Genomic DNA, 15379 nt, shown 5'->3' on the forward strand with positions numbered 1-15379 from the left:
GACGATAATGTTGACTGATGCTTCCATGCCATTGGCTGGCACTGATAGATCCGCCCTCTTTACATGTGAGGGCTGACCAATGCCTACGATGTTGACAGATGTAGTCATGTAGCCTTTTCCATTTTGCAGCTGTTCAGGTGCAACATAACATTAACATCACGCACTTAAGTAATAATACTGTCATTTCCCTAGTGATGTAGGGGTGGTGATGGTGCAGTGGATAAGATGCCTGCCTTTGGTGTGAGAGACCGGGGTTCAATCCCCCACTGTGACCATCCACCATTGTGTCCCTGAGCAAGACACTTAACCCCTCATTGCTCCAGAGGTGTGCAACCTCTGACATGTATAGCAATTGTAAGTGGCTTTGGATAAAAGCGTCAGCTAAATGTAATCTACTAGACCCCTTTATACACTGAACAAAATTAGAAACGCAACACTTTTGTTTTTGCCCCCATTCATCATGAGCTAAACTCAAAGATCTAAGACTTTCTCTATGTACACAAAAGGCCTGTTTCTCTCAAATATTGTTTACAAATCTGTCAAAATCTTTGAGCACTAATCCATCCACCTCACAGGTGTGGCATATCAAGATGCTGATCAGACAGCATGGGTATTGCACAGGTGTGCCTTAGGCTGGCCACAATAAAAGGCCTTAGGCTGGCCACAATAAAAGGCCACTCCAAAATGTGCAGTTCCATCACAGTTTTGAGGGAGCGGGCAATTGGCATGCTGACTGCAGGAATGTCCACCAGAGCTGTTGCCCATGAATTGAATGTTCATTTCTCTATCATAAGCCGTGCAGTGTGATAATAAGAGTACGGACCAGGTGCTCGGTACACTATAACAAATAGAATTGGTTGCAGTGATTTCCAACTTGGGTGTGAAAGACTAAGAACAAGGCTTTCAAATGAGTTATAAGTTTAGGTTTAGAGATGATTAGTAGGCTAGAGTCGAAGATAACTGCAACTCCACCTCCTCGGCCTGTGCCTCGAGGAATGTGAGTATTAATATGACTGGGAGGGGTGGATTCATTTAGGCTAACATATTCTCCATCACCCAGCCAGGTTTCAGTAAGACTAAATAAATCAATATCATAATCTGATATTAGTTCATTTACTAGTACACCTTTAGAAGAGAGAGATCTGATGTTTAAGAGACCACATTTAACTCTCCTATTCGTTTGCACTATTGCTCTTGTATGTGTATATATCCAAAGTGAGGGGGGAGTGTTCCTGTGTCTGGTTGCCTTCACTGTTCAGACACCATCATGACCTTAAACATACACAGTACATGACTCTGGCAGGATGTACTGTATACCCATCTATCTGGTTTATAAGACACCCCTTGTTCCACTAGAAGCTATAAAACATAGCATGTGCTCGTGTGTGTGGGTATATCACACTTAGAGGAATTGAATGCCTACTTTGACATTTTTGTTGTATTATCAACACAACCTGTACTACATGTACACGACACCCAGTAAAACAGTAACCAACAAAATAATAGTTATCTGTCAAACTCCAGTAAACAAGCAATATGGGAGACAAAGAGACAGTAGAACAATAGTGCCATCAGGTGGCCAAAGCTAAACTCACTTCCTAGTCGTGAAGCCACACTACACTGTTTTCAGCTCATGTCTTGTGGTCAGGTAAAGTTTTAGTATGTTATAATAAATAATCTTAAAGACATTTTGAATGCCATCTGGAACCCATCTTATGAACACAGCTCCAGTCTGCTCTGTAAGTGCAACACAAAGAAACCTGTCGGGCAGAATCCTCAATCATTCATACTGGATTTGGGAAATTACAGATTGATTATGTTATATATCAATTATAATTAACTAAGGCTTTTCTAGACTTTTTGATGGCTCATATTCTGTACACTTCAGTACAAGACTGGATTTTTTGTGTGTGGAAAACCAACAAGGCATAAACTAAGAGACCCTAAGCTTTATTAAACTTTTTTTGTTCACTTATAACAAATTATAGTAGTATTTATTCATTTTTGGACACTTGGGCAGCGGAACAAGCTTAAATCAGAAAAGTTTGGGTTCCCTTTACCCCTCCCGACAATCGCGGGGGGCGTTCCAGATCCGAGGCTGGTGAGAACAGATTATTACAATTTTAAAAGGTCACTGACTGGATCGGAGGTTCCCCGACTTCAAACCATGAATCATGTATTATTCTTTCTTTGCAAAACATAGCACACAAGTGCAACCAGCTGATAACAGTCTGCCTCCATGTTTGCTTATGTCTGGAATCAAGTTCCTGGAAATGCCACTCTGAGATTGTTTAGTTAGGCAATTTATTTTGTTGCAATATATCAGGTTATAGAGTGAAATGGAGTTTGTAACTTAATGTTTATTAAGTATGTATTTTAATGTGTGTAACTTGGTCCTGCGACGTGACTGAACCATCTGGTTCACACCGTTGTTACAATTAAAATATTTAAACGGTTCGAAAAAGAAAGTGTTCTAATAATCTTAGAATCTGCTTATAGAGATCAATTTGACCCCGACAGACGCGATCGCTAGATTAGAATATTGTAGTTATTATTACACAGAGGTGCAACTTTAATGATGAATTATATAATTCCCTCCTCATTTAAGCCCCTTCACATACACTGAGATATAACAATAATTGACAAAAGAATTCTTTTCTCAAGGTCCACTTACTAGATTCTTTCGAGAGCTTTCCATTGTCTAAAATGAATACTAATGATGCTATGTCTGCTGGATGTGTAAATACAGTAGTCAAGTTTACTAACAAAACAGCTGCAACAACTTTATACGGTCATAATATAAAATATATTTTTTACTTTCATCTAAATGCATATACTACTAACTGGGAGGTTACTTTCATTAGATTAAGAAAGGCTGCCACATAAAGAAAAACGTACCAACTTTGGGTGTCCATGCATTAAAATGAAAAAAAGAAATAGTGGAAATTCTCTTTTTATATTACTTCTTTTTATTCATTTGAGTTTAAAACACTCTGCTTGAGATTGCACAGCTTCACACAGACAGAGCAGCCATCTTCTTAGCTCTGCGAGCCGCTCCAGACTTCCTCTTAGCTTTAGGCTTGAAGAGGGGATGACGGGAGATATTTTTACCTCCACTCTTGGCATTGGACCGATGACTGGAGGGGGGCAAGACAAAGACAGGCGCAGGGGAGCAAGTTAACACATGCAAATATTGAATGCTATATTTGTTGGCGCAGGGAAAAGCTTGAACCCGTGACAGGACCTGTTCTGTGAGCTCACCTGCTGATCCTGTGCGTGTCTTTGAGAGGGCAGGCCTTGCGTTTGTGCTCCAGGCTGCCGCAGTTGAAGCAGCCCTCCTTTCCTTGACCGTGTCCACATGGGTGGTCTGGGAGAGCACAGCGGCCACAGGACTGGCAGTGTCTCCAGGCTTGGAGGGAAAAATGTAATAAATACACACTTTAATGAAACAGCAAAGGTAAAATAGTGATGTGAAGGACTTTTGTTAGTGGTGTGTTAGTTACTACTGTATCTGTGTAAGTGATTCTGTACACATTTACATACATGGTTTCACGCATTTCTCACATGTTGAGCAGTGCTTCCATTCTCTGCCGTCCTGCAGAGACAGACAAAACAGAAGTCATGTATAACATGTGCCTTAATTGGAGTTAGCAAATCTAATGAACATACAGTAGTTGTGGTTTTGTACCTTGGATGGGCAGACATTGCACTTAGCACAGTGCCTGTTGAGGGACCAGACGAATCTCTGACATACAGAGCAAAATCTAACAGGAAAAGGAGAAGATACACCACCTTTAAATACACAACTTCAACACAGAATTCACGTGAACCGTGTGGTTCGAGCTACAATACATGAGTTCCACCCAAACGTGTCCCTGATATGCTCGGTCAGATTATTTATATATTCTTTGGTCACATAACGAACGCCTGGTTTACAGTAAGTCATAACTTTAACTTACAGTTTTTAGTTTGAGTAAACCTCATGTAGGTTCATGTAATAAACAGGGCTGAAACTATTCCTCGATTACTAAAAATCATTCTCATTATTTGCATCGTAGCTTCGTTTTATCCACAACTATATACACAGCACAGTGTTTTGCATGGATGATTATTACTGTTGCACAACAAGATTTTTCTTTTGAGAATGTTCATTTAAAGATACGCGTCTGATTTTCTCTTTTGCATATTTACTATTTTTCTTAAAAAAAAAAAAAAAAAAAAAAAGTATTTCTTAAGCGATTACTCGATTAACAGCTAAAATAATCAACAGCTGAAGCTAGGGCTAGACAATAAAACAACACTTATTATGCCAATTTAACAAATGTTCAATTAATATTTAATAAATGTATCACTTAATTCACTACTATTTTATTTTAATTTTATGTTGACAAAGATTTTATCATAGTTGTTTTGAATGTTCTACCTCAGTTTTGTAAAGTGTTTGGCATCGAGTTCTGACCATAAAGAAGAGTTTAAACCACAATTTACCATCAGGTTTCTTCAACTTTCACTCAGGAGCCAAAATCTGCCTTTAAACTGGAAAAAAATAACGATTTCATACTTATTGTGATAATTATCGATATCGAAAGATATGAAACTTTTTATCGTGATAACATTTTTGGCCTAATGCAGCCCTAGTTAATACATTTAACGCTGTTGTGTCTAAGAAATTTGGCTAATTTTGCTTAATGAACAATCTTCCTCAAAGGTATCAAAAACATATCATTTTCATATAACAAATGAAGCTAATGGTATTGTACTGTCACAGTAATGAACAATTTACAACAACACACACACGATATAATTCTAAAACCATTTGAATATGAGAAGGATGCTGCTACATGTAGATTAATGCTACTCTCGAGTATCAGTGCATGCTATTTCAAATAGATTTGCCAGATGTATTTACAAAAAAAATGCCTAATTTTCTTTGTATTGGTTCCTAAACATTTTCAAAGCAGATCCTGAGCGTCTGACGCTGCCACAGTAAATAAATGAAAACTGATGTTCTGTTTCTATAACCAAACAAGTATAACAAAGACCCAATAACCTTGATTGCTACAGAATTGTGTTAGTACATATCTTGGTCACATTACACAAATGGTGACACTATTTCTATGTTACCTCAAACATGGCATTTCATTGTTGCCATGTATCAAATAGATTGACAGTGATATATGTGTCAGGCGATTATTTCAGCCGATATGTCGGTCAGGCTCTAGATCAGAGCTGTGTTGATACCTGTAGCCCTCCTCTTTGGGCAGGACAACTTCTCTGGGTGGAATATTAGTGAAGAGTCTGACAGGAGACTGCTTCCTGCCAGTCTTCCCGTGTTTATACAGAGGATGGTTGTCATAATCCACCTGGTTGGAAACAAACAAATATTTATTGTTTATAGTCCACAAGGAAACATGTAGCCTCTAAAAGAAGCACAGCCTGTACCTTATAGTCTAATCACAGAAATCCACTGCTGGTCGTCACATTCATCTATGAATCACTGTGCTACCGCTCCCGCCCAACGAGCGTTACACCATATTACGCTCATTTTCAGGTTCATCATTTCGGGGTTGTACCAGAACAGGTTTAACATGGTTTCATTTTCAAAAAATCATACTGCACATTGCTGCAGCTCCCCTTTCCACCTTGTGTGTTGAGCGCTCTGTTTTAGCTACGGAGTGAAGCATCTCACTTCTATATCTTTGTTGGGAGATGCATATGTGCAGTACCTATGAAAAGGACTACTAGCCAATCAGAAGCAGAGTGGGGCATGTCCTGACAAGCAAGGTAGTGCGATTCAAAACAAAGCTGCTCCTGCCGATATGTGAACATGATCATGTACACGTTCCCAAACAGCTTTGTAACCTAGACTAAAGCAAGAGTTTCACAGTGTGAAGTTATTAATCTGTAACAAATTTATCTTTCATTCATAACGTTTTAACTGTCCACTGGTATCTAAGGTTCGGTAGGGAGGGTGGGGGTGATGGGGCGACAGTGGACGGACGTGTTGTCACTGTGTGTGCTGCAGCTCAGTGTGTTTCTCCACCAGTGTTTTTGAGGGTGTGGGGACTAGGCGAGCATTGTGACGCGTGTTAGAAAGTGATGCAGAGAGGTTATGGAAGTAAAGGCTGGACTAATATCTAGCTGTCTTCAGGCAGTTCAGGAGCAGTGTTTTCTGCGGGAGATGGGAACTCCTTTTGGGAAGGACTTTGGGCTTTTTCACTTTGCAAAACTATTACATGCACAAAAAAAGTATAAAACACAAAAACTCAGCTGTTACTATTATCACTAACAAAAGCGGGTTCATTCACTGATATCAATTATTACAATGCATTTAATTATGTTGTTGGTTCCATCTGTGTTTGACAAGTCAACCCATCTGCTGTGAAAAAGGTGTATTCAGCTTCAGTTTTGGTCATGTGCAACCACTGTCATGCTTTCTTGACGCTTATTCTGCTGATTTATTTCACTGGGACATTGTAGTCTGTGGATCAGGAATCAAAATGAAAAATAAGTTGCTGGAGATTTACAATTAAATCTCACAGACACTCTGCTGCAGTAAATCTCTAAAGCTCTTCAATCTCGTAATAATTTCTTGATCAATGGCTGAAAGTTATGCACTCTCAGTATACCTGGTAGTCCAGCATGGTGAATGAAGGGAAACACTCCAGGATGCGAGGCTCAAAGAAATATGGGAAGATCCACATCATGGGCATGTCAGCGTTACTGCTGTCTGCACACAGAAACACATGGACGATAGCTTCAAACACCGGACTTGGGGTTCCTAATTTAAAATTGAAGTAGCAGAATCATTCATATATTTTGTTTTTTGATGCAAGTTGCTGGTATGACAGGTTAAAGCTGCATTAAAGGTTCAGTGTGAACGTTTTACTGGCATCTAGTGGTGAGTGTTGCTAATTGTAACCAACGACTTGCTCACCCCTCCCTTTGCAAGCGCGTAGGAAAAGCTACGGTTGGCGACATGCTCCGACCGCTCGTGCGAAATAAAATGTGTGGGCCTTCATTTGTCCAAATTTCACTTCTCTAGTTACTTCTAATAAACCAGACTACTTCTTCTCCCTTCTTTGTCGTACATATTCAACATAGTGACGAAACGCACTCTGAAGAGCAGTTTGTCCATTTGGGCTACTGTAGAAACGTGTAAGAGGACCCGTGGTGTATGTAGACAGAAATGTCTCATTCTAAGGTAATAAAAACAAAGGTTTATTATGTAAAGTCTTTATACACCACTGAAAACATAGTTATGGATATTATATTGCATTTCTGTCAATAGATCCTCCTAAATATTACACACTGGACCTTTAATCAACATTTTCATATGAACAATGGATCAAATGTGTAAAGTAAAAAGGGGCCACTTGTAGTGACAAACCCTCATCTCTACAGTGTTTTAGCCTCTTTCAGTTTATTGTTTTATGGCCCACAGCTTTACTGTTTGGTTCACTGCTCTCGTCAGCGGAGCCATGGGGTATGGATCTGTGGTTGCGGGCTTCCTACTGCCCCCAGTAAACTTCCTCTTGTGGAACAGCAAAGACTAGAACTAAATATGCCAGGGAACTGAGCAGTCATACAAAATATCTGACAAATATAAAAAGGACGTGAACCTCCACAATGACACTAACCAGCACTCTGCAGCTTCCTCCATGTCTGCGAGATCAGAGAGAAACTATTGGCCAGAGGTTTCACCAGGCCACCGAACGGAGGGTCAGCCACCATCACCACCTTCTCCCCGTCACACTCTCTGAGGAAGGCCTGCACAGAGGCACTGGAAGCCTGACAAGAGACAGATCCTTATTATAGAGAACTGGAAATAAAACATGTAAAAAGAGATGTTTTTATAACTCTTACCTCTCCATCAAAAAAGTGATGGTTGAACATGTTGTAGTGACAGAATTCATCCTGGTTGTAGAACTGAGCGTACCTGAAACATTATGAAGACATCATGTTAGTCAGCATTTATTCAAAGATTCTACATTCAGACAACCTTCAAATGCAAACAGATTGTCTCTAATGCTTCTGTGTCCTTTGCCTAATAACAGCTGGCTAGAAAACAAGAGCAAGTTTAAACCTATCTACTGTACATACAACACACAATGGTGGCCAACACTGAGTGGATCCTGGGGTGTGTATCCAGGTAACGATGAGGTGTCTGCAGGCTGAAGCTTGTAACACAGGAACACACCCTCTCTGCTCTTCTACCCAGCACATTCTTTACAGAAACAAACTGCAGAGACACTGCACCAAGAGACCTCGGGTAAGAACTGCTATTTATTAATGCTTAATATTATTTAGTCTGCATTTGACTATGCATTACAGATATACTGCTCTTACAGCATGTGGAGTCCTAAAGGTTGATTCTCCACTAATAAGGAAACTGTCTTAGAAAGCTGCTAAAACGACTAACGATAAATCTGCGGAGGAAATGAGCCCATGTCCTGGACAGGGTTTTTGCAAAAAAACTTGGCATGGATTCCGAACAGACTGGTTACTCTACAGCTAAAGCAAATCCACAGAAAATACTTTAAACTGAGTAAAAAGGGGGAAATCTCTCAGGCAGAGGTTTAATATGTATGTGTGTGTGTGTGTGTGTGTGTGTGTGTGTGTGTGTGTGTGTGTGTGTGTGTGTGTGTGTGTGTGTGTGTGTGTGTCGTTTTGTTCACATCTCAGAAATGGCAGAAAGAGAGGCATTATCTGTTGGTAATGGACAGGCGTCAGAGGCTCAGTCAGCACAGAGTGGTCTGGCGCCGCCCTCTGCAGACAGCCACGGTGTACTGCGGGACGGCCCGAGCTTCACCCCACTGGGCCCCAGCGGTGACGGGGTTGTTCAGCCGTTCCCACGTTCTCCAAAACTACAGAGGAAGATAGCCAAAGCTGCACAGCTCTCTGAGGTAAACGAGAGCGTGGTGAAGCGCACGCGCCGGGATATTTTCTCAACAGTACAGACCAAGTCAGAGATGAATTGTTCTAAGTACTTCAAGTGAGGATGTAAAGAGACAGGCCAATGAGGTTCACATCTTCTTGAGCCAGAGCACGCCGCTGGTATTAAACCGCGCTGATGTAAAAACACTGTAACTGGGTGTACATGTGTGAAACACAAAAGACAAAGGAGATGGTCTATATCCAAACATGAAATTAAGTGTCAGTTGCAGGCCTACTGTTAGCCTTTCACTAATCTCTCACGTGTTCTGGCTAACTGGCTGTAACTCTCTACCTTGCAGGAGCAGCTATCCAGACGTGTGGAGGAGCTGAAGGCTGAGAGATCCAAGACTGAGGCTCACATCCAGTCTCTGAAGAAACGCAAGGCAGATCTGTGTGTAAGTATGGGACCAGTTCCTCACACAACCAAACACACATCAGACCACTATCAAGGAAGACTGCAAACAGGTCGGTGTTTGCAGTCATACATACAGTAAATAAAATCCTTTGGTGTGTATCTGGCCTTCATGCGCTCCATGTTCCTCCCTGAAGAGGAGCACAGAGGTGATGAAGCAGCAGGCTCGAGAGCGCTTCGAGAACATGCGATGTGTCCTGAAACATGACGAGCAGGCTGTCATCGACTCCCTGGAGCTGGACCTGAAACGGACCAGGACCAAACTGGACCAGGTTCTTAGGGACTGGAAAAAACACCAGGACCAGGTCACTAAGAGCATCAGCAGCATCCAGAGAGCGCTGAGCAAGAGCCCAGCGACTGAGCACGACGCGAAGGTCCGCTTCAACAGCTGCGCACTAACACTGTTTAAACATCCAGTAACTGTACAGGCTTTTAATCACTACCTCTGTTTGTCTCTTCCTAAAGGCCCAATCTGTGAATCTGAGGTGAAACACTGCACCATCAGAGGTAAAGTTTTCAGCTCTGTTTCACAACTCTGTTTCGTTATAATCTATGTGATCACTCTTCCAGCTCTAAGAAGCCCGAGGCCTCTGAGAAGGAAATCCGACTGGATGAGGAGAGATTTGAAAAGCTCCTTAAAAGTTTATCCTCCCTCTGCAAACTACTGAAAGCTCAGCTACAGAGGAAGACTCTTCTGTTAGGTACGTTATTTCTACATCATACCAATCCCTTCCACCAGCTAACTCTGTCTGGGCAGCAGGGTGTCACTGTGAGTAACGTCAGGTTAGAATAATCTAAGTGTCTAGCTTTATTTATTTATTGTTTTGAGGTGTGGCAAAGGTCAAAATGTCATCTACAAATATAAGGATTCTGTGTTTGATTTCAGATTCATCCCCCATGGTGATTGACAGGCAGACGTGCCATAGCCAGGTGACGGTGACCCCAGAGGGGCGGAGCATGTCCTTCTCAGGCTCTGCCCATTCAGCCCCGGAGCATCCCCTTCAGTTTGATAAGGTCTGCTGCGCCCTGGGCTTGGCTCCTGTCACAGCCGCTCAGAGTTACTGGGAGGTCAACGTCCGCTGCTCCTCTGCCTGGGCTGTGGGCGTGGCTTACGCCAGCCTGGTGAGGAAGGGCCGAGACAAGGGTGCCAAATTGGGCCGCAACAGGAACTCGTGGTGCGTGGAGCTTCGTAACGGCCATCTTTCTGCTTGGCACAACGACCGGCGTATGGCGTGCCAGGGCGGGCAAACGCCGCTGGGAAAGGTCGGAGTGTGGGTGAATTATGACAAGGGCCAGCTGATGTTCTACGACGCGGACACCATGGTTGTCCTGCAGAGGTTCTCTGCAGCCGTGACGCCGGTATTTGACAGGGCTCATCAACATTTCACCGAGCCCCTGTACCCCGCTATACGCTTCCTGAGACCCCCAGAGAAGCAGATATGGCCCAATCACGTGGAACTCTGTCACCTCAACACTCTGTGATACTGCAGGCACACACCACAGACAGGCATGTGCACTCTATCTGAATGTCTTGAGCTAGGATGGGGCAGAACCACCGCTGTATAGGAAAGGGGTGCGCTGGATTTATAACGAGACAAAACCAGAGCATCACTGCAAAACAGAATGCAGCACTATAATTGTTTGATCTCCATTATCCTGCTTTCACAATTGTTGGAAGCCTAAATAAAATTTGATAAATTGCATAGCCCTATGCTCAACCGGGTGCTTCTGCTTGAGGTGGTGAAAGTTTGTTGCATTGCCCACTTTGCTGTTGTAGTCTGCTTGCACTTCTTACATATTACCATGGTTTGTTGTACACCTGCTCTTATGTATATCATTAAAAATGATATGGATATATGATAGGCGGCACGGTGGTGCAGTGGTTAGCACTGTCGCCTCATAGCAAGAAGGTTGCCCCGGCCTTTCTATGTTGAGTTTGCATGTTCTCCCCGTGTTGCGTGGGTTCTCTCTGGGTGCTCCACCGTCCAAAGACATGTGGACAAGGTTAATTGGTGACCCTAAATTGCCTTTAGATGTGAGTGTGAGTGGTTGTTCGTCTATGTGTGGCCCTGCGATGAACTGGCGACCTGTCCAGGGTGTACCCCGCCTTTCGCCCGATGTCAGCTGGATTGGCTCCAGCCCCCCGCGACTCTGTACGCAGGGTAAGCGGTTGATGATGGATGGATGGATATATGGTGAATCATATCATATGGCAGACCCCTACAAATGATGATGTGTGCAGACAATTCACGGTTCGTTATGTACATCGGTTTTGAAGTCACGGTTCGGTTTATTTTTGGTACAGTAAATGGAAAAAATGCTAACATGAATTTGCTGGTTGTTTATTTTGGACTTTTAAAATTAGTTTAAACAAACTTAAAGTTAACATAATAAAATATATCTATATATCGCTCTCATTATACAGCATTTCCCACAGATTGACAGCGTAACTGTGGCAGGGGAGGGGGTAGCAGTCGTCTGTCACAGGTGTTATGCCAAATTTTGCATGCCTGCCGAATTGTATGAAAATGCATTAAAGTTCTGCTTTTAAACACTATACTATTCTTTTTTGGGTTTCATGAATAGTGTTATATGATCAGTATATATTTTATGAACGTTAAAAATCGTTAATATATTATTACACTTAGTAAAAGTACCATTTCTTGAGATTCAGCAAAAACACGTGGCGTTCAAACAGCAAAGTGTCCTAAAAGGACCTTAAGAAGTTAATTTTATACAAACACACACACACACAAAGTACTATCAAGTTCTCCACTAAATAAAATATTTTCAAAACAATATAATAAAATAACTGGATCGCAGTGCAGCTTTATCGATCCCAACTTGTAGGCCTGGTCAGATTAAAAAAAAAACATAATTAATATCTTTTCCGAAGTCGGAAGTGAAGTGCACTCTAAAGTCTGTTTAACTGCACTTCACTCTCTTTTTTTCCCTTGTAGTAGTGATGTTCACATTCGTGTGGTACCATTTCAAATGAGTGAATGCATGTTTGACGTGATGCCAGAAACATACCCGATCACTCCTGAGTCGTGTCAGCACACTGCTTTCTTTTGTATTTCACTAGGAATCCCAAGTGTTTCCAAACAGGAGACCTTAATGATCTGGGAAGGTATTGAAGCTCTGGCTTCTCTGCACTGGCCATGAAGCTAGCTAGCGAGAGGCAGGGCTGAAGCAGACGTTTTGGCTGAAGTGCTAGGCGGAGATTTGGTCCACCATGTTCGTGTGGAAACTCAGAACTGACATATGTTCCGCACACATCCGTTTCAAATCGGTTCGGTATGAATACATGTACCGTTAGACCCCTAGTGCAGACCTTTCCTTCCATGTATATATGCCATTAAATGAGAACACACTAACCTGAAGTCAATGTCCAGCAGTAGACTCTTCATTGGCTCATGTTTCTGCTCCAGGTTTCGCAACTTGATCAGCTCCTGGAGTCTGGCACAAACAACAACAATCACTGACTGAATATAAAATAAAAACGGATTCCTAACAGTGTTTAAATTCTCAGTTGACCATTTTGTGACTGTAGGTGACACTAGACAAATTTATTAAAGTTATATTAGAAGTATTGTGTATTTTCTCTAAAATGTTATCGTTGCTATGGTGAAAAAACCCCCTCCAAACTTGCATTTAGACCATAACAGGTCAAACGAATTTAATTTCTTAAAAGGCCATTTTTCCTCGTTTTCATGGGTCGCTTTCACCGTTATGAGAGCCAGTCCGCACCACTGACCCCGCAAAAATAAGCATTAATACACCAGCCAAACTCGACCCCAAAACCTCCAGCTTTATACATTATAGCAGGGCCTAGATCAACTGTCAGGACTGACTCCTCTCCTCTCCTGGGTGCTGATCCTGCGGCTGTAGCAGTTAGAGAGCTCTCTGTATTTGAGAGCGTGGCAGAGAGAGGGGAAGAGAAGGTGAACTACTGCAGACAATGCCGTCCAGTAAGCTTACCCGAACCTGCAGGTCGGGGGTCAAAGTGCATCACTAGTCACACATCACTTTTTGTTCTTGTCTCTTTCCTGTTTCCTGTCACAACAGCTGACATCAACAAAGTCATAGACTTATTGATTGGGCAGTTTTGGTGATGTCATCCGGCCTCATCAGCACTACTACCTATTTGTCAAGTCTTTGAGCGACACATATGAAACTCTAAAACTCAACCCCGACCAAAAGAAAGAACAAAACACTTAGCTAGATAGTACTGGTGGAAAGAGAGATCTGGGTGAACTGACCCTTTAAGACAAGATGGCCGGCCATCATTTAAACAAATGTTCTTCTATCAGCAACGTCAAATTCATTAATCTCCCTCACCTGGGCGTGCCCACACACAGCAACTTCCTGTATCCCAGACCAGCCAGAGTGTCCAGCAGAAAGTGGGAGCTGCGGTCAGTGAACAGGTACTGGGCGTTGCTCTTCTTGTTGTCCAGGGGACGCAGCAGCGCGCTGGGCCTCCTCAGCTGGGCCGCGGTGACGGCCGTGGATCTGTGAGAGGAGTGGGCTTCGAGCTCTCCCGGCAGGAGCAGCATCTGGCAGTCCTGGCAGAACTTCTTCTCATCCAGTGGGAGGGAGACAAACTTTCTAAACCTGAGATACAAATCACAGACCTTTCAGGATCTGCCTGTTAATAGGCTCACTTTTCGAAAGGCAACTTAACATTTCAACCATTTAAACCTGTTGAAAGTCTGCTTATGGTAAATCAAGCTCATAATGTTGTCTATAGAGACAATAAAAGCAAACCATGTAGATAATATGTGTTGCCTTAGTATACTTCCTGGCTTCCTGACGGGCTGCAGACCTCTTACCTGCTACAGTACTCCTGATGGGTGAACGGGGGTCTCTTTGACTGGTTCTCTGCTTCTCTGGCCAAACGCCTGGCCTCCGACACCTGCAAAGCAAATTAATTAAAATGTCAGAGTTCAGAGGATCAATCGGGTATCAGAAATGTTGTTGTGAGTGACAATTAGAATTCCAGCCAGCCTACCTTTTCATCTTCCCACTGGAAAAAGTTGCAGTCTTTTCTGTCTCTACTGGCCGAGCAAGCATAAAACCTCCTGCCTTTCTCTCCTCCTTTGCTCACTTTCTCAAATAACAAGGCTGGACCTGGCAAAACACATGAGAAAGTGTTGTTATTCGTTTAGAAACTGCTCTGGTCCTTCCCCGACACTGAGAACAGTTGTAATTTACACAACACAAACAAACACTCACAGCATAACGTTCATTTGTAGACATTTACGGGGTTAGGCGGTTAAAAGGCGAGAATGCATTTGCAACATAGGTAAATATTAGGTAGATATTTTATTCCCACTAACGTACTTCTGTCACAATAACGTTGACTTAACGTCAGACCCGGATGGCTTAGAGCGTAACGCAATTTCAGTTGATATTTTACTGCGACACTTGCTGTTCTGCGTTGCATCTGTGCGCCGAATATATTAAAATATATTACTCATTCGTATAATATCGTGAATATAAATGTCTCAAGAGTTTACATGCATAAAAACGCAAAGCAACTTTGAGCTACAGACTTTCCTAACGCAGTTTGGTGTTGCGTTTATGACAGTCTAACCACTACGGATGTCCAGTAACCTTAAATTAACTGTTACTTACCGTGCAGACAACATGGCGCTGGTTTATCGCCGTCTGGAAGAATGACCTCTATTCCAAAACTGTCGTCGTTTGCCTCGGCCATATCGGTGCCGGTAAGGTTACACAGTTAGTGAACGTTCCACTAAACTTTTTAACACGAGACTCCAGCCTAAACAGGTGGACGTCCTAACGTTTCTTGTCGCGCGGATAAGACGTCACGAGCTTGTTGTCGCAGTAACAGCTAATTGGCCATAAATCAGAGCCAGATTCTGTCAGCGCTTTAATTTCAACCAAACGGTGCATTATGTTGTGTTTGGGGATATGCATATTATTATTATCATTACATTTGAATTTCTATAACTATTTGTGTTTTATTGTGGATTCCATGTTTTCCTTGGAGAAGCTTTATCCATG

General features: G+C 42.4%; 2 protein-coding genes across 2 annotated transcripts; one reads left to right on the forward strand and one right to left on the reverse strand.

Moving 5' to 3' along the window:
- Window positions 1-2949: 2949 nt before the first annotated feature.
- On the reverse strand, window positions 2950-15168 carry zcchc4 (zinc finger, CCHC domain containing 4). Its single transcript, XM_038732209.1, has 13 exons — window positions 14987-15168; window positions 14361-14479; window positions 14182-14264; window positions 13691-13963; window positions 12728-12808; window positions 7867-7939; window positions 7641-7791; window positions 6630-6730; window positions 5242-5363; window positions 3689-3764; window positions 3544-3595; window positions 3262-3409; window positions 2950-3137 (listed from the first exon to the last, which is right to left on the reverse strand). Exons 1-13 carry the CDS (start codon window positions 15066-15068, stop codon window positions 3014-3016), a joined length of 1485 nt encoding a protein of 494 aa, XP_038588137.1. The 5' UTR covers window positions 15069-15168; the 3' UTR covers window positions 2950-3013.
- On the forward strand, window positions 7952-11056 carry si:dkey-219e21.4 (nuclear factor 7, ovary). Its single transcript, XM_038732210.1, has 7 exons — window positions 7952-8272; window positions 8686-8906; window positions 9237-9332; window positions 9487-9723; window positions 9815-9834; window positions 9920-10050; window positions 10236-11056. The coding sequence occupies exons 2-7, from the start codon at window positions 8688-8690 to the stop codon at window positions 10829-10831; spliced, it is 1299 nt and encodes a 432-aa protein (XP_038588138.1). The 5' UTR covers window positions 7952-8272; window positions 8686-8687; the 3' UTR covers window positions 10832-11056.
- Window positions 15169-15379: the final 211 nt, after the last annotated feature.

This window comes from Micropterus salmoides, unplaced genomic scaffold (genome assembly GCF_014851395.1).
Source record: "Micropterus salmoides isolate LMB-PRFRI ecotype aquatic unplaced genomic scaffold, ASM1485139v1 Ms_hic_scaffold_2, whole genome shotgun sequence".
In the NCBI taxonomy this organism is placed as follows: domain Eukaryota; kingdom Metazoa; phylum Chordata; class Actinopteri; order Centrarchiformes; family Centrarchidae; genus Micropterus; species Micropterus salmoides.